Source organism: Centropristis striata, chromosome 17 (genome assembly GCF_030273125.1).
Source record: "Centropristis striata isolate RG_2023a ecotype Rhode Island chromosome 17, C.striata_1.0, whole genome shotgun sequence".
NCBI classification, from domain to species: domain Eukaryota; kingdom Metazoa; phylum Chordata; class Actinopteri; order Perciformes; family Serranidae; genus Centropristis; species Centropristis striata.
The window spans coordinates 10,660,495-10,683,770 of NC_081533.1; the positions used below are offsets into that span (position 1 = coordinate 10,660,495).

At 35.5% G+C, this 23,276-nt stretch overlaps 2 protein-coding genes and 1 long non-coding RNA gene across 3 annotated transcripts; 2 read left to right on the plus strand and 1 right to left on the minus strand.

Annotated features, from left to right (window-relative positions):
* Positions 1 to 1,565: 1,565 nt before the first annotated feature.
* On the plus strand, positions 1,566 to 5,260 carry LOC131990167 (uncharacterized). The gene is made up of 7 exons (XM_059355566.1): positions 1,566 to 1,617; positions 2,213 to 2,479; positions 2,621 to 2,923; positions 3,381 to 3,641; positions 3,880 to 4,143; positions 5,011 to 5,149; positions 5,248 to 5,260. The coding sequence occupies exons 1-7, from the start codon at positions 1,566 to 1,568 to the stop codon at positions 5,258 to 5,260; spliced, it is 1,299 nt and encodes a 432-aa protein (XP_059211549.1).
* Positions 5,261 to 6,464: 1,204 nt separating this feature from the next.
* On the plus strand, positions 6,465 to 7,035 carry LOC131989715 (uncharacterized). Its single transcript, XR_009395979.1, has 3 exons — positions 6,465 to 6,513; positions 6,621 to 6,683; positions 6,985 to 7,035. It is a non-coding gene; the product is annotated as an uncharacterized LOC131989715 (long non-coding RNA).
* A 7,006-nt stretch (positions 7,036 to 14,041) lies between these two features.
* On the minus strand, positions 14,042 to 22,911 carry LOC131989707 (Fc receptor-like protein 3). The gene is made up of 17 exons (XM_059355015.1): positions 22,867 to 22,911; positions 22,694 to 22,729; positions 22,288 to 22,548; positions 21,195 to 21,449; positions 20,330 to 20,581; positions 19,926 to 20,192; positions 19,475 to 19,777; positions 18,802 to 19,062; positions 18,276 to 18,536; positions 17,264 to 17,386; positions 17,143 to 17,158; positions 16,979 to 17,046; positions 16,819 to 16,869; positions 15,842 to 15,860; positions 15,678 to 15,745; positions 15,503 to 15,553; positions 14,042 to 14,496 (listed from the first exon to the last, which is right to left on the minus strand). The coding sequence occupies exons 1-16, from the start codon at positions 22,901 to 22,903 to the stop codon at positions 15,513 to 15,515; spliced, it is 2,319 nt and encodes a 772-aa protein (XP_059210998.1). The 5' UTR covers positions 22,904 to 22,911; the 3' UTR covers positions 14,042 to 14,496; positions 15,503 to 15,512.
* Positions 22,912 to 23,276: the final 365 nt, after the last annotated feature.

Sequence of the window (23,276 nt, forward strand, 5' to 3'; positions counted from 1 at the left end):
AGCTGCATAACTGTAACACTGTTTTGAGTCATTATTATCACTTAATCATGACTAAAGAGGAAGCTGTTCATGTCAATGCGTTTACATCATGATAAGAAGGATTCAGCAACAAACCATTTAGTATTTCATCCCTCGTGAGAAATAATATAGGACAAAACTATTTAGACATAAGGAAAAATGCTTATGTTGAAAAAATTAAATTGGATTAATATGAATAGGGCTGCACAATTAATCAATCACAACATGGACAGGTGCTATATTCAAATGACAGGAAGGTGAAATGATATTTTTAAAGGCAAAATATATGTCAAAATAGCTTCTAATTTAAGTTTTTTTTAAAGATTATTTTTTTGGCATTTTACATGCTTTATTGAAAGTGAGAGACAGATAGAAAGGAGGTGACACAGGGGAGGACATGCGGTAAAGGGAGCTCAGGCTGGTTTCGAGCCCGGCTCCACCGCAGCGAGGACTGTAGCCTCTATACATGGGGCGCTTGTGTAAACCACTACGCTACGGACCACCCTAATTTAAGTTTAATGCTGCTGCAACATGTCGTGTTGAAAAAATAGAGATCTTTGCAAAATAAATCACATAATGCTCAGTTTAACCCCTTTGAACCCCAACAAGCTGTTTTAGAGTGTTTTTGCTCTTTTTACATTTCACTCACAGTGGCCTTGTATTTCACTGCAATATATAAAATCTATTAGTCCTGCAGCTCTATGGAATCAAAACAATCATGAATAGAAGTGTGAACAACTCTAAAATATCTTTTGTGCAGAATTACATAGATGACGTTAGTATATATATATATATATATATATATATATATATATATAGTCACTGAGGAGGAGCAGAATTTAATGTTTTTAACAGCATCTAGTTATTACAGACACTTTATTTTTGGTTGCTTTTTCTAACACAAACCTTCGTAACCTATGATCTCTTCAAGAACTGACGGAAATTTAGAATAAGAGGATAGTGAATGTTTTTTGTTTTTTTTACAATTTCTTTTTACGATAAGCTTTATTTTTTTGGCGATCTTTCAATTCTGAAGCATGGTGGGTTTCAGAGTTCAGGTTTTTAATGAAAATTAGAAAAATTACCATTCTCTCCTTATCGCAATATCAATGGGAATGATCGCAACTAGACTTTTTTTTCCAAATCTTGGAAAATATGAATGTAGCAAACACAGCAGGGTGAGTTTGAAGAAATGTATTTATTCATTACTGAGTCAGTCAGAGTGACTTCAGCAGCTTCTTCTGTCAAACAACTTATGTTAATGTTACTTTAACATTACAATTGTTGTAATTAATGAACTGTTCATTTAATTTAGTAAAACAAGATACAACCTGTGTTCTACAGACAAAGATGTGATCCTGGAAACTCCTGCGTCCTCTCTGTTTGAAGGAGAATCAGTGACTCTGGGCTGTCGGCATCGTGACCCAACAAAGAATAAGAACGCTGTTTTCTACAAAGACGGATCTGCTGTTGAAATGGACACAAACCTTCAGTCACAGATGATGAAAAACACAGTTCAAGTGAAATCAGACAGGAGCTCAATTTACATGTGTAAATTTGGGGATGAAGAATCTGAACCGATAAAACTGACAACGGAACGTAAGTAGTTTTCTTTAAAATCACTTTAATCCAGTTTAGTAAAATCAAACAACATCAGTGGCAGATAAGTTAAAACACAAACCTAGTTACTATTGATTTTAGTTTATTAGACAGACTTAAAAGTGATTAAATAATCATTGGTTCATTATTCTTAACCACTTATCCACACTGTTTGCGGGGTGATTCAATATTTTCTGTATTATTTTTTACAGGTAGTTTTAGCACTATAAACAATACTGGATGAGATAATGTTGTTCGTTTTATTATCTTTCAAAGTGGACAATAATAATCTTTTTTTTTCTTGTTTTGAATTCAAAGCCCCCCATGACCCGAGTGCGAATAAGCAGTTAGGAGAATGAATGAATGAATTAATGAATGAAGTTTGTGCAGGATGACTTTGATCCACTATTTTCCAACAGAACCTGAACCTGTCCTCACTGTGTCTCCATCATGTATATAAATATGTTTTACACAATGCAATAAAAAAAAATTAAAAAAAAAGTAATAAAAAGAGTATAAGAACTATCACCAAAAGCATTTAGTTTGGTGTGTAACCTTTTTCTCTTGTATTTGTGTCCTCTTGAACCATGAACAGTCACTAACAGGGCTGTTGTGTCCCTGCAACCCAACTGGCCTGAGATATACTCTGGAGAGACGATCACACTTACATGTGAAATTGAGGACGGAGGAGACACTGAGTGGGAGTATGAATGGAGAACAAGCAGCTCAACCACACCTCCAAAAACAAGAGAATACACATTTAAACCATCACGCAGAGAAGACTTCTGGTGTATGGGTGTAATAAAAGGTGGAGAGTCTTCAACAAAGCTGAGTGATCGTTTCACATTGACACCATCTTCCAGTAAGTCATAATTTATATTTTGCTGAATTTTAAAAAAATATTTATAATACTACTTTGGTTTCATTTATATGAAAAAGTAGGATACAAGCAGCAACAGTTCATCATAACATGTCTTCATTCTGTGAAATCACTTTCCACCAGATAAACCTGAACCTGTCCTCACTGTGTCTCCATCATGGCTGAGTCCTGGAGACTTAGTGACTCTGAACTGCAGAGTTAAACATCCATCAGCAGGATGGAGGTTCTCCTGGTATAAGGCTGTTCCCAAACCATCAGACAACTCCTACAGCTATGAGCTGCTACCTGACAGCACCACTGGGACTGAACAGGATTCTTACATCGTTCATGGACAAACACACACAGCAGGATATGTGTGCAGAGCTGGAAGAGGAGATCCAGTTTATCACACTGATAACAGTAAACCTCAGTTTGTCTGGTCTGGAGGTAGGTTTGATTTGACTTTTTAATGCTGACAGTATAATTATTATTATTCTCTTCTGCTGTAATGGACTGAATTTTCTTCAGACCCCCTTTGTTTTTTACATTTAATTTGGTGTGCAAATCTGTTCCAACCCTTTAGTCCTTACATACATACACACATTAGACAACATACAAAATTTAGAACCGTTTAAGCATCAGCAATGAAGATGGTTAAATCCACAATGTTGTTTCAATTATGGATTTTTTTTATTTCACTATATATATGTACGTATATATATATATATATATACATATATATATATATATATATATATATATATATATATATATACATATATACACACACATATATATATATATATATATATATATATATATATACATATATATGATCCTATGTTTCTTTACACAATTAAATGATTAAAACACAATAAAAAAATAAAAATGTTGTTCTTTTCAGATTTTGGTTCCTCAGCGTCTCTCACAGTGAGTCCTGACAGAGTGCAACACTTCATCTCTGACTCTGTGTCACTGAGCTGTGAGGGAAACTCTACTGAGTGGAGAGTGAAGAGGTTTACTGATGGCTACCTGTTAGACTGCTCCATCTGGGGGACAATGACTGGATCCACATGCAAAGTGGATAAATACTTGTCAAGTGGAGTGTACTGGTGTGAATCTGGAACAGGAGAGTTCAGCAATGCCGTCAACATCACCCTCACATGTGAGTTTTCTGTCAATTCAAGTTTTTTTTTAACATCCTGTGATACATAAAAAATAATTAACAGTTGGACACATTCACGTTTTAAATACACAAGCCAAGTTACAAGTATTTGCATAGATACTGTATGTCTGTAAAAGAAAAAAATACATTTTATAGTATATATATAAAATATTCACCTTTTGTATGTAAACCAGCTGATATTTCTGAGGATCTGTAATATTTTTTGATTTTTCTACAGACGAGAATATCATCCTGCTGAGTCCTGTCCGTCCTGTGACTGAAGGACGTTCTGTCACTCTCGGCTGCAAGCTGAAGACACAAAATGATATTTATAATGTGGTTTTCTATAAAAATGGCAAAATCATCCAAAATGACAACAGAGGAGAGCTGATTATCTCTGCAGTGTCAAAGTCTGATGAAGGCTTTTATAACTGTAAAGGAGATAATTCATCACAAGGTTGGTGGAGTGTGACGTCACTAGAGGGCTGGATGTCAGTAAAATGTGAGTATGATTTAAAACAGTTTCTTTTTTTTTGTAAGCAGTGTCGCAGTCTGAATTAGAAAACTTTAAACAAATTAGTAGTTTGCTTAGTTTAATGTGTGTTTGTGTATGAGAAATAATGTTCTACATTAGTGTATACAGAGGGGTGAAATGGGTCAGAATGATCCAGAAGGCTTCAGGCCCCATATGCTGACAGATTCACTGTTTTTGTGTCTTTTATCTGAGCTAGACCAGAGAATATTTTTTTAAAACTCATCAGTGATGCTGTTCTGCCCTCATTGTCATTTGTGAAGTTTGCTGGAAGTGCAATGCATTTAATGTGGAGGAAGAACTGCACCAGACTTCCTTAAAAAAACCCAACAACTCATTTTTCTATGCATCGCATGTCTACAACCGGTCATATGGTAATTTAGGACTCAGTCTAGCTTTGTGTGCTCTGATTAATTTTGCATTCAGTAAACACACAATTAATTTTGCTTTAACGTAAAATTAACTTTGCTCCTGTAATTTTCCACCAGTGAATATTCACTGAAAATCAGACAGAACTGCAGGCTGTTTACACAGACCAGAGAGGAGAGGACAGGAGAGTTTGTAAAATTCAATATGTATAACATGTGGAGAACCATTTCCCCCCCCAATGTTTTTATTTTTAGATTGTCATTATAACTGCACAAAAGACATTTTGTGATTTCATAGAGCTGCAGGACTTATATATTTTATTTTTATATATTTCAGGACGGGTCATTCTCTCTTGCTATAAGAATTTTGTTACTGAGGTTTGATGTTACCTTGCCTTTGTGTAAAGTACACAATTTGTTTGTGAAGAGTGTCATATAAATAAATATTAATATAGATTATTTATTACAGCAGCGTCCAGGCCTGAAAACAACCCTCCATTTCCTGTGCTGTTGGTTGTTGGGCTGGTTGGTGGAGTTTTACTGATTATTCTCCTGCTGCTGTTTCTGTTGCTGTGTTGCTACAGGAAGTCAAAAGGTGAGATCTTTTCGTTCAGATATTGGATTTATTTTAATGTTTACATGTACTTTAGTAAAATAAATCAATATTGTTATAAAACCAAGTAACAGCATGTGTCTTTTGTTACAGACTCCTGCTTTAACAGGTTGGTGCAACAATCACTTCTTATTCTAGACATGACAGCAGCACATGTTCCTTGTTAAATCCACTTTATTTATTACATGTTTTGGGTCCATCAGGTCTCAGAGATCCAATCAGAGCCCTGCTACAGACCAGGATGGATCTCAACACACAGGATGTGCCTCTACTCTTCAAGGTCAGCAGTAATCCTGATCCTAATTTTAATGACTTATCTGTTACTCTAAAACTCACACTTCCATTTCTGGTTATCAGTCTCAGAAAATGTGGAATCTATACAATGTAATTAAACGTTTTAATATGAACTTTTCATGACTGTAGGTGATGTTTGCCACTATGAATCAATCAAAGACACACATGAAACTGAAAATGGTACAGTATATACTTTGTTTTTAACACTAGAATGAAGCATTTAAACGAAATGTACAATTCCTTAATTTAATAATGATTAAAAAAAATCTATATTTTAGATAAATCCAGGGATGCAACCTATTCTGTGGTTGAACTTATAAACATTAGTGAATAATGCAGCAACACATACGTAGATGCATTTTCCATTAATCAATTTATCCATGTAAGTAACAGTATCACTATGCAGAAGATATGTAAATGACCCTTTTTTATATCCATCTAACAAAGCCATGAAACAATTTTACTGCAGATCATAAAAAGTTGAAATGTAGAAATGATTATATGATAGAGAACATAACTTAAGGCTTATATCAGAGGCTTTGAGATGCTTATTTTACAAACGACTGCTGACATTTGTGCTGTTTTTAGATGAAAATGTAATGTACTGTATGTTCACATTAACAGTGGCAATAAAGGTCAGACCATGAATGACAAAGTAGGTAAAGCCTAAATCCTCCAACGGCACTGTAACATATAATATAATTCTGAAACTTAAAATGTAGCTGTGGAATCCCAGCAGTAATCTTGATCCTAATTTTAATGATTTATCTGTTCATCTAAAACTCACACTTCCATTTCTGGTTATCAGTCTCAGAAAATGTGGAATCTATACAATGTAATTAAAAGTTTTAATATGACCTTTTCATGACTGTAGGTGATGTTTGCCACTATGAATCAATCAAAGACACACATGAAACTGAAAATGGTACAGTATATACTTTGTTTTTAACACTAGAATTAAGAATTCAAACAAAATGTACAATAACAACATAATTTTTAAAAAAATCTATATTTTAGATAAATCCAGGGATGCAACCTATTCTGTGATTGAACTTAAAAACATGAGTGAGTACTTCATTTTAACCATTAAAAATGACATGCAATAGTTGATATGCAGGGCCTGAACAAGTACAAGATTGTCTTTTGAAGCATTCATGTGATGTTCCTAACAGGGAAGGATGATGAAGCCCACCAGAACGCTCTTTACTCGACTGTGGAGATGGCATCAGCTGCAGGTACAGTCAATACAAGACTCACCTTAAGTTGTTTTGGTGCTGTGCTGCCTGCCACAGTGTCATTTCTTCATGCTAACACTAAGAGTCGCCAGTGTCACCAACAGACAAATCCTAGAGTTCATTAGAGCATTTAAACTTTCTAAAATTGTATTTAATTTTCAATTTATGCATTTAAGTATCTGTCACTAATGTGAGTCATGAAACAAACATGCTACATTTAATTTGTGTCTATTCTGCATATGGATACATTAATTAATATATAAATGTAGAAATAAAACCTGAAATGTGGCTTGTGTTTTAGATGATAACCTGACGTATGCCCAGGTACACACCAAAATGAACGCAGAGAAAGGCAAGTAAAGTCAACATCTACTTCCTGCTCATCCTGTCCACAGTTCTTTATCCATCCAAGACATAAGTTTAACAATTTATTTTACAGAGGGCTAAAATGGGTTATAAATGGGTCATAAAACAATGATTCTTAAATAATTCTAAATCCCTCTTTCCTTTGTTTGTTTGTTTTACAGATCAATAGAGAAACTGTTTTTTAAACCGGATGGAATGGATGACAACATATAAACTACATTGTAGTTATTGCAGCTTTTATATTATCATTTTGTGCAGCTCTGCTAAACAAATATTCAGCATTTTTTGTACAGTCAATCCAACAGATTATTTATAGGAAATAGAACATATGCCTTAACATTTTTTAGTTTGTTCACTTCTTCTCTCATAAATAAACCTTTTTCGTTCTAAATTGTCTTTCATCAACCTGTTTAATTTGCTTTATCATCTTCGATAATTTTAGAGAAGCTTTTAGTCATGCTTTTTTTCTTTTTTAGCGATGTAGCTTCGATAAAAACTTGTAAAAAAAGAAAAATCTGCTGAGCCAATGTTTAAATTGCTCTCTCAGATACATCTGATCTCATTTCCACTCAGATTTCCAGCCGATCTAGCCGTGGGCGAGCCAGCCACCAGTGATGGGCTCGCCCACGTCGTGATTGGCTCGCCCACAGCTAGATCGGCTGGAAACTTTTAAAAAGTCACGTATCACATGTTTCACTGCTCTGATTGTTTGCTGGTTTATCCTGCTGCATCCAGTCTACAGGCCTGTCAAGCCAAACACACCAAGGGATCAAATATGAATCAAGATTCTGTTACGGCACATTTCTATTTCCCACTCGGATGAAAATCAGAATAATGGCTTTAAAAATACTTACTGAAATGCATTAAGTGTCTTACAAATGAATTCTTTAATCTTCCAGATGTTGTCTAGTATTGTATGTTGTGTATTTTATCTATTTAATATTAAATTTCCCTTATTAGTCCCACAATGGGGAAATAAAAACTCAAACCAGCGACCCTCTGGTTACAAGCCAGATTCCTAATCTCTAGTCAAGCTTGTCTATATCAACAGTAGCACAGTAAAAAGTCATAGCCACGAACAGATTACAGGAATGTAAAAGTTATATTACAAGAGAGCTACTTTGTTTTTATGTTTTTGAACCATCTCTGTGTTATCCCCAACCCTCCGGTAGATTGTGTTATTCTGTTAGTCCGGTAGCTGAAATGAGGGTCTGGGTAACACACTGCTAGTAAAAAAATGGCACAGTAGCTCTTTAAGTTTGAAAAGTCTCTACATTTTGGTTCATACCTGTCAAGTATCCCGTTTTGGCCAGGAAAGTCCCGTATTTTACCCTTCTTTCCTGCCATCCTCCTGTATTAGTATTTTCCTGTAAATCTCCCGTATTTTAACCAGGCCAGGGCGGAGTAAAAAAAAACCCAAACATTCCCAGTCTGAGCTCTGTCACTAGCCTCGCGATAACTGCCACCCGCAGTAGCCTACGACAGGTACTGGAGGTGGCAGCTGTCACGAGGTTAGTGTGTGACGTCAGATGAGTGACAACCAGACTGTATAAATAATGAACATGGTGCACATATAAATAGAGGCTCAATCCTTGTGAGCGGGCGGCCCGGGTTCAAATCCGGCTTGGAGCACTTTCCCTCTGTCTTCCCCTTTCACTCTGAATATCTCTCTATCAAGAAAGCTATAAAATACCCCGAAAATATCTTTTAAATAAATAATGGACGTAGTCACCGTGACGTCACCCATAGGGTTCTAACAAACTGATTAATCCAGGTGTATCTGATTATTGTTGTTGTGACAACTGAGGTCAGGCACACCTGGATTAATCAGTTTGTCCAATAATGGCAGACAGGAAACAAAGGAGCTGGCTGAAGTTCAGGAAGTAGTGCAGCTGTGCATAAAGCCAATAGTAGTTTATAAGTGGTTGACAAGTGGTGATTTTAGCTTTCTTGTTCACCTGTCTTAAAATGTAAGGGATACTGGAGCTTGGTTGGGGTGGTGGGACTGCTTGCGACGGGCCCCGGAAAATTTCCCTTATTTTCTAATCCAAAACTTGACAGGTGTGTTTTCGTTACATCACTACTTTCTTAATGTGTTTTACTGTTGATCACATTCAAAACCTGAATGATCATGATGTCAAACATTGCGAAATAGATGAAACTTTCCATTTCCTCTTTTCTGTGTTTGAGGTAGTTATATGCAGTCAAAACCACAGTCTTATCATTGAATAGAGTTTTAATGGCTATGACATCTATTGGTAGGCTTTGTAAGTGTGTCTCTGTGGATTTTCTGCCACTAATCAATTTATCCATGTAAGTAACAGTATCACTATGCAGACGATATGTAAATGACACTTTTTATATCCATCTAACAAAGCCATTAAACAATTTTACTGCAGATCATAAAAAGTTGACACGTAGAAATTATTAAATGATAGAGAACATTACTTAAGGCTGATATCAGAGGCTTTGAGATGCTTATTTTACAAATGACTGCTGACATTTGTGCTGTTTTTAGATGAAAATGTGATGTACTGTATGTTCACATTAACCCTATAAAGCCTGAACCATGAAATAATTGCCAGAAAATTCAATTTTTGTAAAAAACTGAGTGCTTATTAACCTGCTGACGAATTTTAAGAAATAAATAAATTGCATATATGAATTCTAATCTGTATCATATTTGATAGATCAGGTCTTTTTGTGCATTTTGTTGCTCACAGTTTGTTTTTCTCGAACTAACAAAAACATATAAACCCTAACATTTTTAACCTATTAAGACTTTGACTTTTCCTTTTTCCTCAACCATGCAAAATACATATTTTTTCCATATAACACAACATCATACACTGATATGAAGTTTTTTAACGCAGCAATAACCTGCATATCATTTTTGCTACATCTTGTATTTTTGTGCAATTTGTTGCTCAGTTTGTTTATCTTCAACACATGTTTACATCAGGTTTTTGATGATGTAGAGGTCTCAAAAATAACTGTATCTAATATGATACACTTGGCTTTATAGGGTTAACAGTGGCAATAAAGGTCAGACCAAGAATGACAAAGTAGGTAAAGCCTAAATCCTCCAACAGCACTGTAACAACAGCAGGACTTATATAAATATAATACTGACACTTAAAATGTAGCTGTGGCATCTTCTTGTTGTTTTTTTCTCTTTGATATGATGTGTCAAAATGACTATTTACTCACTATTTTTAAGTTTGTACCATGTACACAACTCCATTTAACTTGCTTGAGCATCCCCTGAGCTGGAAGTGAACATTTCATAGTAATTCAAATAGTGTGAGCTCTGTAGAAACGGGAAGGAAGGAGAGATATTCTTAGAAATAGATTATAATTGCTTCTCTTATGTTGTTTTTTAAGGTAATTTTTCTTCTTTCACACTGTTTTTTGCAAAGAGCTGAAAAAAAGTCACACAATAACAAAAAACCAGTCCAGGCAGTGATAGACCACCAACTGCTGCAGTCTGTGAAGTCAAATCTGTCAATAGTGTTTTTAAAGAGAGCATAGATGGCCTCAGTTTCCTGTCACAATGGGCTGTTTGATGGCAAGATAAAGCAGTGTAAATATTCTAACTATAGCGTACACTTTAACTGATGGTGGTACTTCTTTTTTTAGCTGCAGCACTACATTGATTAGCTTCCGTGTTCAGCCTGTTTCTGCAACCTGGGCCGTGCTGACCACCATGGGCGAGGCTAGCCCATTTTTAGGGGTGAGCTCAGCACCCCTAAAACTTGGAGTAAGAAATGTTGTTATTCTAAAATTTTTGTTCGTCTTTGAAAAACTTAAATGATGTCCAAAACAAACTCCGTAGTTTGTGGTTTAAATGTATATGTTAAGGATGAAAATGAAAACACCCCCGCTTCGCAAATGGTATCATCCTCCTCTCACGCGCTCCCTCTGCACCGCTCCGCTGGCCGACCGGCATCCAGCGCGACACACACGCGAGTGAGAATCCTTTAGTGGTAGTGTTGTGAATCAACTAATGCTCCCTATACACCAGAAGACTTTGAAAAGATTTGGAAAGACTCCTGCAAGACTATCAGCTCACACCTGCTCACATCTAAAGACAAGTGTTTAGAGTTTTTAGTCCCAGCCTAGTCTCAGACTGAGATCCTACAAAGACTGTGAATCTTGCAGGGTCACTATTTACAAGACTACAACTAGATTGTTTTAGCATTTTTTACCTACCATGCAATGTTTGTGTTAGCCTGGGTATACCCAGACTGCCTTGCGCGCTCAAATTTAATTTCGAACCTCCATCCAGTCTGGAAACCAGGAAGGATTCTTAGCCCTGTTTTAGGGATCCAATCACAGAGCGGGGAGGGACGGCAAGACGATGACGCGTACTACTCGGCACTTGGAAGCTTGTAGTTTTCCGGATCCGACATGGCAGCTGCAGACGCGAAACTCTCTTTAACTGTAGATGATGTTTTAAATAGTTTAGAGCGAAAGTTGAAAGGCGAAAGGTCTCTTGGCGGCTCCGCTGAGATCACCGGCGTTATGGTAGCGGGGCTATTAGCGTCGCTAGCGGCTATTAGCGCCGCTAGCGGCTAATAGCCTCGCTACCGCGGACAGCGGGGCCGCCGAGAGACCCGCAGCAGCTTGTTTATTGCCCATAAAATCAGTGGATGTGTGTGGCTGAATGACATGAGGGGGAATAAAGCGTGAAAATAAATAATCTTGCAGAAAGCGAGAACTGGAGAAGCAAAGCAGCAAACAACACTCTCTCACAGACACACACACAACAAACATCCATTTCTGTTGCTCTACTACGTCATCTGGTATAACTGATCTGATTGGCTAAGAGCTACCTACAGACGCTTTTGATAGACATTCTAAGCGTCCAATAAACGGCTCTGGAGGATCGTAAACCACACCTCCTCTACGGAGAAATCCATTGCTCGTTGCCAGACTAGCCCTCATTTGGTGTTAGCCAGGCTAGGTTTGTGTTGGAAAAAAAAAAGAAAAGAAGACGCCACAAAATGCCCCTCACAAAGCTGAAAAAGGGTTTCTGTTTTTCTGACATGAAAAGTTGACTATTTTACAGTAAAAATAGACAAGAAGAATAGATAAGGAAGAATAAAGGAAAGGAAAATTTTGAAAATAATTCATGATATACATTTATGTCCTATTTAATTATATTTTATTTATTTGTTTAATAAATTATACTTATCAGCTCTATCAACTTTCATTTAGTTAATCACACATTAATCATCAATTATTTATTACTTATTTATGTATACATTTATTTATACATTTTAACTGGGTCTGCTTACTATTCTCTTTACTATGAAACAGCGCCCCCAAAATCCCGCTTGTGGCCGTAAATATATTACATCTCTATATTTGTATTTAGGCTTGAGTTTACTAACATTATTGTGATGTAACTTTTTCCTGTCGAAGTGGTTTTACTGGCCGGTCTGCTCATCTATTGGTTGTTGATTGTGTTCCGTCACTGCGACTTGCGATAATATCAACCACGTTTGATATGATCGCAAACCAAAGACTAGGAAAAGACTGATATGAAACAGCGCAGATTACTACCTTACACTTAACGATCGGGATGACGGGAGCGCTGTGACTCCAGTAAGACTCCTAGATTTACTAAAGACTTTCAGTTTTTAGTCTGGGACTGGGAAAATCGTTTGGTGTAAGCCCAGCATTAGTTCGGTTAGCCCGGATAGCTTCGTTAGCGACATTAGAGCAGCTACAGTCAAACTGCCTGGAGCTGTCGTTTATTAAACAAAAGGAGCAGTGCGACAGAAATGGCAGAACAGAACCCTAACCCAAATTAACTGCGTACCTGTGAAGTGCGTACTTGTGTCTCTGTTGGTAAAGTTTATCGTTACTTTAGAGCAGGGGTCTCAAACTCAAATTACCTGGGGGCCGCTGGAGGCAGTATCAAAATGACCAAAAAAAAACTGAAAAAAAACTAAATTACAAAACTAAAAGACACAAAATGGCAGAAAAAGACACAAAATGACCCAAAAAAAAGACACAAAATGACCAAAAAAACCTAAATTACTTAAAAAAGACACAAAATGACAGAAAAAAAGACACAAAATGATGAAAAAAAGACAAAATAACTAAAAAGGACACTAAATAACTAAAAAGGACCCAAAATTACCAAAAAAGTCACAAAATTACAAAAAAGACACAAAATGACAGAAGAAAAATACAAAAAATACACAAAATGACCAAAAAATACACAAAATAACTTTTAAAAAAATCACACAAAATGACAGAAAAAAACCTAAATTACTTAAAAAAAGACACAAAATGACAGAAAAAAGACACAAAATAACTAAAAATGTAGGAAATGGTCTGTCGTCAGTGCCAAGGGAAAGAGAGAAAGATGAAGAAGGAGAAAGGGAAAGGGAGAGCATACAGGAAGAACCAGGTGATAAAACAACAACAATAAATTGATATAAAGTGAATAGTGGCGAGCAAAACAGTAACAACTCGTACTCCTATACTAATTTATTGGCATTACTGTAGGTGGCCTATATTTTGCATTTTGTTGTCCAAGTAGCTGTTACTTTGTTCAGTGACAATAAAGTTCAATCTAATCAATTCTACTGATGTTTGAGGGTGGGTGGTGGCAGCTTTAAGTCACAGTAAGTATTTTAAAGGGCAATTTCACTAATTTTCAGCCTGATTCTTATTATTGTAATGCATGTAAGATATGGAAATCTGAAAAAGTTTTCCAACTACATCCTGTTGCCCGTCTCTGCTGCCATAATGCTAAACAGTTAGACTGATAGCAATATCTCATCATAGATATAGCTTTCTTTGCAATTGTTTACATTTTAAGCTTTAGGCTTTATTTAGAGAAAGAAATGGCAAATAAAAACACTGCTTAGCTTCGTACTATAACAACTTTATTGATGCTTAAAATAGTCAAAACATAACAAAACATAAAACTAAATCCAGGTGAAACTATATTACAGTTTCTATCAAACCATTTTGAAAAAGACAGAGAAAAATGTTGTCTGATAACAGTAAATGCAATAAACTAGTAAAGGTTTGTTATCAAAAATAGAAGAGATGCTAACTTTATAGGGTGCTGAAGCTCTAATAATTTAAACTTCAGACTCTTTTTGCTGCTTTTTTAAATCAGCCTCTATTTAACGTTATCTACAAAACAAATGAATACAGAATATAAACACTCAATACAAACATTTTACATTACATGACATATATTTCACATGATATAGCATTTTTTAACTAATATAAAAGAATATTAAAGCCATATGATGCATTTCCTTTGAATGAACTGCTGGGTTAACTACAAAACACTGTAAATAATAGCAAAAGTGCAGGTAATAATTACAAAAAAGCTGCAAAAACTGTTCAAAGAAGGATGTTTTTTTTATCCGTCATCTGTTCGATTGGTTTTGTCTGCTCAGATAACTTTATTGATCTGAAAGAAAGCCAAAGAAAAAAGTAATTATCAGTTATTTCAGAATTTTGACATTTTACAGCAATATTCTTTAATATTTAGTAACTTCCTGGAGTGTTGCCTTGTTTGCTGTTTACATCCTAAAGCCTGTATTTTCTATACGGTCTGACTGTGCCCTCTAGTGGAAAGCTCCAGTAACACACATTCTACACAGGCACATTTAATACATTTTGTCAGAAATGTCAAGCAGTAGTTGTATTAATTAGTTTACAGCTCAAAAAACAGATTTAAATTAGCAGTACCACGTTATAGAAATACACTGTGGCAAGTGGCACAGCGCCAAATAAAAACTATTTACTTTTATTATCACTATTAATTGTTATTGCAAAGTATTTTGTATGTTGTGATTTCTCTCCTCTTGTTTGTTTTTCTTCTGGAAGGATTGTAGCACTCTGTAATAATTTCCTGATAATGTAATAACACCCGAAAATGTAACAAAATTTGCACTTAACTAGATGGAAAATGTAATAAAACCCAATAATGTAATAACTTCACCAATAATGTAATAAAATATCCTGATAGAATTCCAGCTCAGATAAGCTTCTGAGCAGCACTGGAGAGCCAGGTAACTCTTCCCTAAACGTTCCTCTTCACAGATTTCCAACAAATCACTCATGAAAACAATAACAAACCAACAAAACATGTTCAATCCTGAAAATGTAATAAATTCCCATTAACGTTAAAAGGTATTACATTATCGGTAAAAATGTTGTTACAATATCAGTCGGGATATTTTATTACAATATTGGGTTTATTTGCATTTTCGATTGAGTTAAGTGCAAATTTTATTACATTTTCAGGCTTTATTACATTATCAGGAAATTATTACATGATACGGTGCTACAAGGATCAGATGAATTCAGGAAAAGACATTTCTTCTGGCCTACAAAAGCCTCTCAGCTCCCTTGATTCATTGAAAGCATCACCAGTTAATCACTTAATAGTCTTATTCTAGTATATACTCTACCTTTTTCAGGTTATTCAGGTCTTCTGATTGTGTCATAGAGGCAAAGATCACCTAAAGAGTCGTGAAGATCAAGTCAAAGTTAAATTAATCATTTTAATCCCTCAGATAACCAAAAGTAGAAATTTCTTAAGTAGAAATTTTAGTCTCAGAGTCTAGTAAAATTAATATGTATTACCATGTGAAAGTGAAGCGTAGTGAGATCCATCCTGGTCTGTAGCAGGGCTCTGATTGGATCTCTGAGACCTGCTGGGCGAAAAAAAACATGTAATAAATAAAGTGGATTTAACAGGAACATGTGCTGCTGTCATGTCTAGAATAAGAAGTGATTGTTGCACCAACCTGTTAATATATATAGAGTCTGTAAGAAAAGACACAGGTTGTTATTTAATTTAATAACAATATTTTTAACTACAGTTCATGTAAACATTAGAATAAAATCCAATATCTGAAGGAAAAGATCTCACCCTTTGACTTTCTGTTGCAACACAGCAACAGAAACAGCAGCAGGAGAATAATCAGTAAAACTCCACTAATTAAGGGTACTTTATGACATTTTATCCATTAATATTTTTGAATATAACGTTATATTGTGGTGCCAACAAGTTCATTTGAGACAAGACTTAAATGTGCCATCTTTTAATTATCAGTAGAAAGTAATTTTTAATTAATCAAACGTGTCTGTAAAGCAACATGCTGCATGCATAAAAAAATCTCAAAAGTTATAAAGAACTTGTGTTAGATAGCTCTATCTGAGTGGTCGTGTCAGGCTGCAGATGTACTTGCTGATAGAAGCTTCTTTTCTAGTATCTTTACATAAAGTAACTACCTAGAGTGTTGCCATGTTTGTTATTTATATCCTGCCAATCCAGTATTTCTATACAGTCTTATTTCCCCAGAGTGTCCTCTAGGTGAAAACTCCAGTAACACACATTGTACACAGGCAAGTATGTGAACAATGCACGCTAAATAGTTTAACAGCAAGTATAGCTCCAGTCTTAAAGTGTAGCTGCACCTACTGCCAAATTTTGGAAAATGCAAAAATTTGGCAAGGGGCTCAGAAAAAGGCAGGGAGGGGCTGAGGAGGCTGATTTAAGACGGTAGATGTTAGTTTTCAAACCGCAGACTGTACAACAGTGAAGCCAAAATATCCTGGATACAGGTGCTGCCATCTTTTGGAGCCAGAGTCTGTGTAGTAGTGACACAAGTGCAGCCCACAGTATCAATTTCCCTTGATTCATTTAAAATCCAGGAATGTTTTAAACTTAAGGTCACCGTCAGTCAATCACTTAATAGTCTTATTCTAGTATATACTCTACCATTTTCAGGTTCTTCAGGTCTTCTGATTGTGTCATAGAGGCAAAGATCACCTAAAGAGTCGTGCAGATCAAGTCAAAGTTAAATCAATCATTTTAATCCCTCAGATAATCAGAAGTAGAAATTTTAGTCTCAGAGTCGAGTAAAATGAATATGTATTACCATGTGAAAGTGAAGCGTAGTGAGATCCATCCTGGTCTGTAGCAGGGCTCTGATTGGATCTCTGAGACCTGCTGGGCAAAAAAAAACATGTAATAAATAAAGTGGATTTAACAGGAACATGTGCTGCTGTCATGTCTAGAATAAGAAGTGATTGTTGCACCAACCTGTTAAAGCAGGAGTCTGTAACAAAAGACACAGGCTGTTACTTGGTTTTACAATGATATTGATTTATTTTTACTGAACTACATGTAAACATTAAAATAAATCTGAAGGAAAAGATCTCACCTTTTGACTTTCTGCAGCAACACAGCAACAGAAACAGCAGCAGGAGAATAATCAGTAAAACTCCACCAACCAGCCCAACAACCAACAGCACAGGAAATGGAGGGTTGTTTTCAGGCCTGGACGCTGTAATAAATAATCTATATTAATATTTATTCATATGACACTCTTCTCAAACAAATTGTGCACTTTACAAAAAAAAGTCAAGGCAAAAACACAAGACACAATGACCGTCCTAACATATATACAGCAACCTGCATATACACTCACATGCAAAATATAAAATACAAATAAAATATATCATATATAGTGATATAGTCCTGTGGCTATGATGGAATCAGCACATTTGGGGAAAAGTCAAAAATGTCTTTTGTGCAGAATAACACAGTTATTATGGCATACCTCTAAATATATACAGTGTATATATATATATATATATATATATATATATTTAATATTATATATATATGTATATTAGGGGGAAAATTGGGCTCTCCACATGCTACATATTGAACTATTTTAATTTTTACAGCCTCTCCTGTCCTCTCCTCTCTGCTCTGTGTAAACAGCCTGCAGTTCTGTCTGATTTTCAGTAAATTTTCAGTGGTGGAAAACTCCAGGAGCAAAGTAAAGTTTTCATTAAAACAAAATTATTAATTGTGTGTTAACTGCATGCAAAATGAATCAGAGAACACAAAGTTAGACTGCGTCCTAAATTACTATATGACCGGTTGCAGACACACGATGCATATAAAAGGAAGTTGTTGTTTTAAAGAAATATTCTCTGGTCTAGCTCAGATAAAAGACACAAAAACAGTGAATCTGTCAGCATATGGGGCCTGAAGCCTTCTGGATCATTCTGACCCATTTCACCCCTCTGTATACACAAATGTAGAACATTATTTCTTATACACAAACACACATTAAACTAAGCAAACTACTAATTTGTTTAAAGTTCTCTAATTCAGAATGCGACACTGCTTACAATAAAGAAACTGTTTTAAATCATACTCACATTTTACTGACATCCAGCTCTCTGGTGACGTCACACTCCAGCCTTGTGATGAATTATCTCCTTTACAGTTATAAAAGCCCTCATCAGACTTTGACGCTGCAAAGATATTCAGCTCTCCTCTGGTGTCATTTTGGACGATTTTGCCATTTTTATAGAAAACCACATTATAAATATCATTTTGTGTCTTCAGCTTGCAGCCGAGAGTGACAGAACGTCCTTCAGTCACAGGACGGACAGGACTCAGCAGGATGATATGACCGTCTGTAGAAAGATATAAAAATATTACATTCTGGTCAGAAATATCAGCTGGTGCAAGTTTACTTACAAAAGGTGAATTTTTTATATATATATATCTAAATTATGAAAGTTATTTTTTCTTTTACAGACACATACAGTATCTATGCAAGTACTTGTAACTTGGCTTGTGTATTGAAAATGTGAATGTGTCAAACTGTAAATTCATCTTTCCTTTTTTTATAAAATATATCACAGAATGTTGAAAAACTTGAAATGAAAGAAAACTCACACTCAATGGTGATGTTGATGGCATTGCTGAACTCTCCTGTTCCAGATTCACACCAGTAAACTCCACTTAGCCAGTATTTATCCACTTTGCATGTGGATCCAGTCATTGTCCCCCAGGTGGAGCAGTCTGACAGGTCGCCATCAGTAAACCTCCTCACTCTCCACTCAGTAGAGTTTCCCTCACAGCTCAGTGACACAGAGTCAGAGGTGAAGTGTTGCACTCTGTCAGGACTCACTGTGAGAGACGCTGAGGAACCAAAATCTGAGAAGAAACAAAATTTTCATTGTTTTATTTATTTGTGTATAGAAACAAATGATCACACCAATATATATATATATATATATATATATATATATATATATATATATATAATGAAATTTAAAATCCATAATTGAAAGAACTGTTTTGGTTTATTGTGTTTTAATCAGTAATTAATTGTAGATTTAACCATCTTCATTGCTGATGGTTAAACAGTTCTAAATTGTACAACATTGTATCACAGCGAGTGTATAAAGGTGTGTATGTTTGTGTGTGAGGACTAAAGGGTTAGAACAGATGAGCACAACAAATTAAATGTCAGAAAGAAAGGGGGTCAGAAGAAAATTCAGTCCAGTACAACAGAAGAGAATAATACATTTATACTGTCAGCATTAAAAAGTCAAATCAAACCTACCTCCAGACCAGACAAACTGAGGTTGACTGTTATCAGTGTGATAAACTGGATCTCCTCTTCCAGCTCTGCACACATATCCTGCTGTGTGTGTTTGTCCATGAACGATGTAAGAATCCTGTTCAGTCCCAGTGGTGCTGTCAGGTAGCAGCTCATAGCTGTAGGAGTTGTCTGATGGTTTGGGAACAGCCTTATACCAGGAGAACCTCCATCCTGCTGATGGATGTTTAACTCTGCAGTTCAGAGTCACTGAGTCTCCAGGACTCAGCCATGATGGAGACACAGTGAGGACAGGTTCAGGTTTATCTGGTGGAAAGTGATTTCACAGAAAGAAGACATGTTATGATGAACTGTTGGTTACATGTGCTGCTTGTATCCTACTTGTTTTTCTTTTTAAAGTTACCAAACTAATATTTATTTATTTTTATTCATTAAAATATAAATTATGACTTACTGGAAGATGGTGTCAATGTGAAACGATCACTCAGCTTTGTTGTAGACTCTCTACCTTTTATGATACCCATACACCAGTAGTATTCACTGCTTGATGGTTTAAATGTGTATTCTCTTGTTTTTGGAGGTGTGGTTGAGCTGCTTGTTCTCCATTCATACTCCCACTCAGTGTCTCCTCCGTCCTCAATTTCACATGTAAGTGTGATCGTCTCTCCAGAGTATATCTCAGGCCAGTTGGGTTGCAGGGACACAACAGCCCTGTTAGTGACTGTTCATGGTTCAAGAGGACACAAATACAAGAGAAAAAGGTTACACATCAAACTTAACACTTTTGTACATGTGTACAAGTATTTTTTTCAGCATTGTGTAAAACATGTTTTGCCAAATAGTCAGTTACTACTTTACCGACTGAGTGGCTGTACTCTGTGTAGTAAAGTGGCTCTCCTCTTCCTCCTCTGCACCAGTAGACTCCTCCTCTTGAGACGGTGATTTGTCCAGATGAGAGGAGAACAGCATCTTGTTTGGTCAGAGGTTCAGAGGTTTTCTCTCCTTTGTACCAGAAGAATTTCCAACCAGATGATGATGATGATGTCACAGAGCAGCTCAGAGTCACATTACCCTCTGCTGGAATATCCATCAGATGGACCTTTGGTTGTGCTGTTTGAATTTAAAACAAAAACATAAAATTATTATTATTATCCAGTTTGAAAGATGAACAACATAATCTCAGCCAGTATTCTTCATAGTGCTAAAACTAATTGAAGAAAATACAGAAAATATCAAATCATTTTTAAACCTGTCTAATAAACTAAAATCAATAGCAGCTAGGTTTGTTTATTCAACTTATTTTTAGAGCGCTGAAGTTATAATGTCCCATAGTCACATAGAAGCAACTAGGACTGGAAAACATACAGACAGAAAGAATCAATTGAGAGTTTTTTTCTACTTTAAAGGGATAGTTCAGATTTATTTTGAAGTAGAGAAGTAAAGTTATTTTACAGATGTTTACTCTATTTTTTTTTGCACCATTTTTCTTCTTTGTTTGTTGTTGTGTTTTACATTAAATGCAAATACCATAAAAAAGTAAATTACTTTTTGTAAAAATACAAAAAAATTACACATCATACTGTGAATATAAAATTAAGTCAGTTTTCTTCAAGTAAAACTTTGAAATGAATGGTCATTCCTTATTTTTTTTAAATAATTTCTTAACTCATGTTGGTTGATTTTACTAAACTGGATTAAAGTGATTTTAAAGAAAACTACTTACGTTCCGTTGTCAGTTTTATCGGTTCAGATTCTTCATCCCCAAATTTACACATGTAACTTGAGCTCCTGTCTGATATCACTTGAACTGTGTTTTTCATCATCTGTGACTGAAGGTTTGTGTCCATTTCAACAGCAGATCCGTCTTTGTAGAAAACAGCGTTCTTATTCTTTGTTGGGTCACGATGCCGACAGCCCAGAGTCACTGATTCTCCTTCAAACAGAGAGGACGCAGGAGTTTCCAGGATCACATCTTTGTCTGTAGAACACAGGTTGTATCTTGTTTTACTAGATTAAATGAACAGATCATTAATTACAACCATTGTTATGTTAAAGTAACATTAACATAAGTTGTTTGACAGAAGAAGCTGCTGAAGTCACTCTGACTGACTCAGTAATGAATAAATACATTTCTTCAAACTCACCCTGTTGTGTTTGCTACATTCATATTATCACCTGGAAGCAGGGCTGCAAGATTTGGAATAAAATGTCTAATTGTGATTTTTTTTCAACTGATATTGCGATAAGGAGAGAATGGTAATTTTTTTCCATCAGTTTTCTAATTTAAAAAAATATATATATTATATTTTTTGCATATTTTTGCATCTCTTTTGACAAAATATAGACATGTTGCAGCACCGCAATATTTAAATTAGAATTTATTTCGCAACAATTTTTCCCTTAATATTAATACTTTACATTGCATCTTCCAATGATTTGAATATTGCATCTCTCCTTATTGTGTTGATTAATTGTCAAGCCCTACTTAGAATGAAAAATTGCTTCTACTAGAAATATATAAATAGGTTTGATATGTCTTAATAGTTTGGTTCTATATTAATTTTTCACCAAGGATGAAATGCTGATTGTTTTTGCTGAATCCTTCTCATCACGATGTAAACGCCTTGACATGAACAGCTTCCTCTTTAGTCATGATTAAGTGATAATAATGACTCAAAACAGTGTTACAGTAATACAGCTGAATAAAATCATTACAATAAAGTCAAACAACATTTTTACATTTTATATATTAACACTTTGCCAAACAGGGGATTTTATCAACATGACTCATGAATAAATAAATGTTGATCACTTACCTGATACAGTTAGAGAGACTTTGTTACTTGCTTTTATGGAGCCCCTAATGTGAGCACGGCACTGGTATTCACCGCTGAAGCCTGTATATTGAAGTTTTACTGTATGATTCTCCCTGTCGTTGTTTGAGATAAATTCATCATCACCCCTGTAGATCGAGTAAAACCAGTTGTCACCTTTTTCTCCCCTCGTGTCACACATAAAGGTAACAGACTCTCCAGTAAATACAGTGGACCAGTTTGGCTCAATGGTCAGCAAAACGTCTAGAAACCAACACAAGATGCACAGAGTGAAATATCTTTGACAGAACAGAACACACAGAAAGAGGTTGTGGTGAAAAGTGACACAGTTGGAGCTTCATCTTACACAAAAAATACACTAAAAGAAAAAAGGAAACAGCATAATTACCTTGAGCATGTCCGCAGTAGAAGAGAATATTCAGCGCTAAAATAAAGTTTAAAACTTCATCAGACATTTACAAACTGACAGGAATGATCAAATATATATATAATAACCTGAGGCATAAAAAAAAGTCTAATCAATGGAAACTATTTTATCATTTTAAACAGAGATGTACTCACAGAAAAAGCCCAGCACACCAAGCAAAGTGTGTCCCATCTTCACATCTACGGCCAACTGACTGTTTCTTTGCTTCTGAGAAATGTGTGACACCTCTGCATCGACCAGACTTATTAAAATAACTTCCTCTTCTAAGTTTTCACTTCCTTCCCTTTTACACAGAAAACATTTGGCACATATCAAATACATTAATCCTCTGAATTTAATCATATATTCCCATCAGCATACCTTCCTGTGACAGTATTTTATTTATTTTATGTTTCTCTTGCTCATGCAACAATATTGCCTGTCTTGAGATGTGTACATATCTCTGTATCATGTAAAGAACATCCTTATCGTGCTTCTAACACTCTCCGTATTAATTATGATATGATATATGGTCAAAACCTACACATCTGAAGCAAAACACATA

What these genes read in the sequence shown, in the direction of transcription:
- LOC131990167 (XM_059355566.1), top strand. Translation starts at nt 1,566, where the DNA reads ATGTGTAAATTTGGGGATGAAGAATCTGAACCGATAAAACTGACAACG. An exon ending in GATAAAACTGACAACGGAAC is followed by an intron (nt 1,618 to 2,212) that starts GTAAGTAGTTTT and finishes AACCATGAACAG; the next exon opens with TCACTAACAGGGCTGTTGTG. An exon ending in GGGCTGGATGTCAGTAAAAT is followed by an intron (nt 4,144 to 5,010) that starts GTGAGTATGATT and finishes TATTTATTACAG; the next exon opens with CAGCGTCCAGGCCTGAAAAC.
- LOC131989707 (XM_059355015.1), bottom strand. Translation starts at nt 22,903, where the DNA reads ATGGGACACACTTTGCTTGGTGTGCTGGGCTTTTTCT. An exon ending in AGTCTCTCTAACTGTATCAG is followed by an intron (nt 21,450 to 22,287) that starts GTAAGTGATCAA and finishes TGTGTTCTACAG; the next exon opens with ACAAAGATGTGATCCTGGAA. An exon ending in CACATTGACACCATCTTCCA is followed by an intron (nt 19,778 to 19,925) that starts GTAAGTCATAAT and finishes ACTTTCCACCAG; the next exon opens with ATAAACCTGAACCTGTCCTC.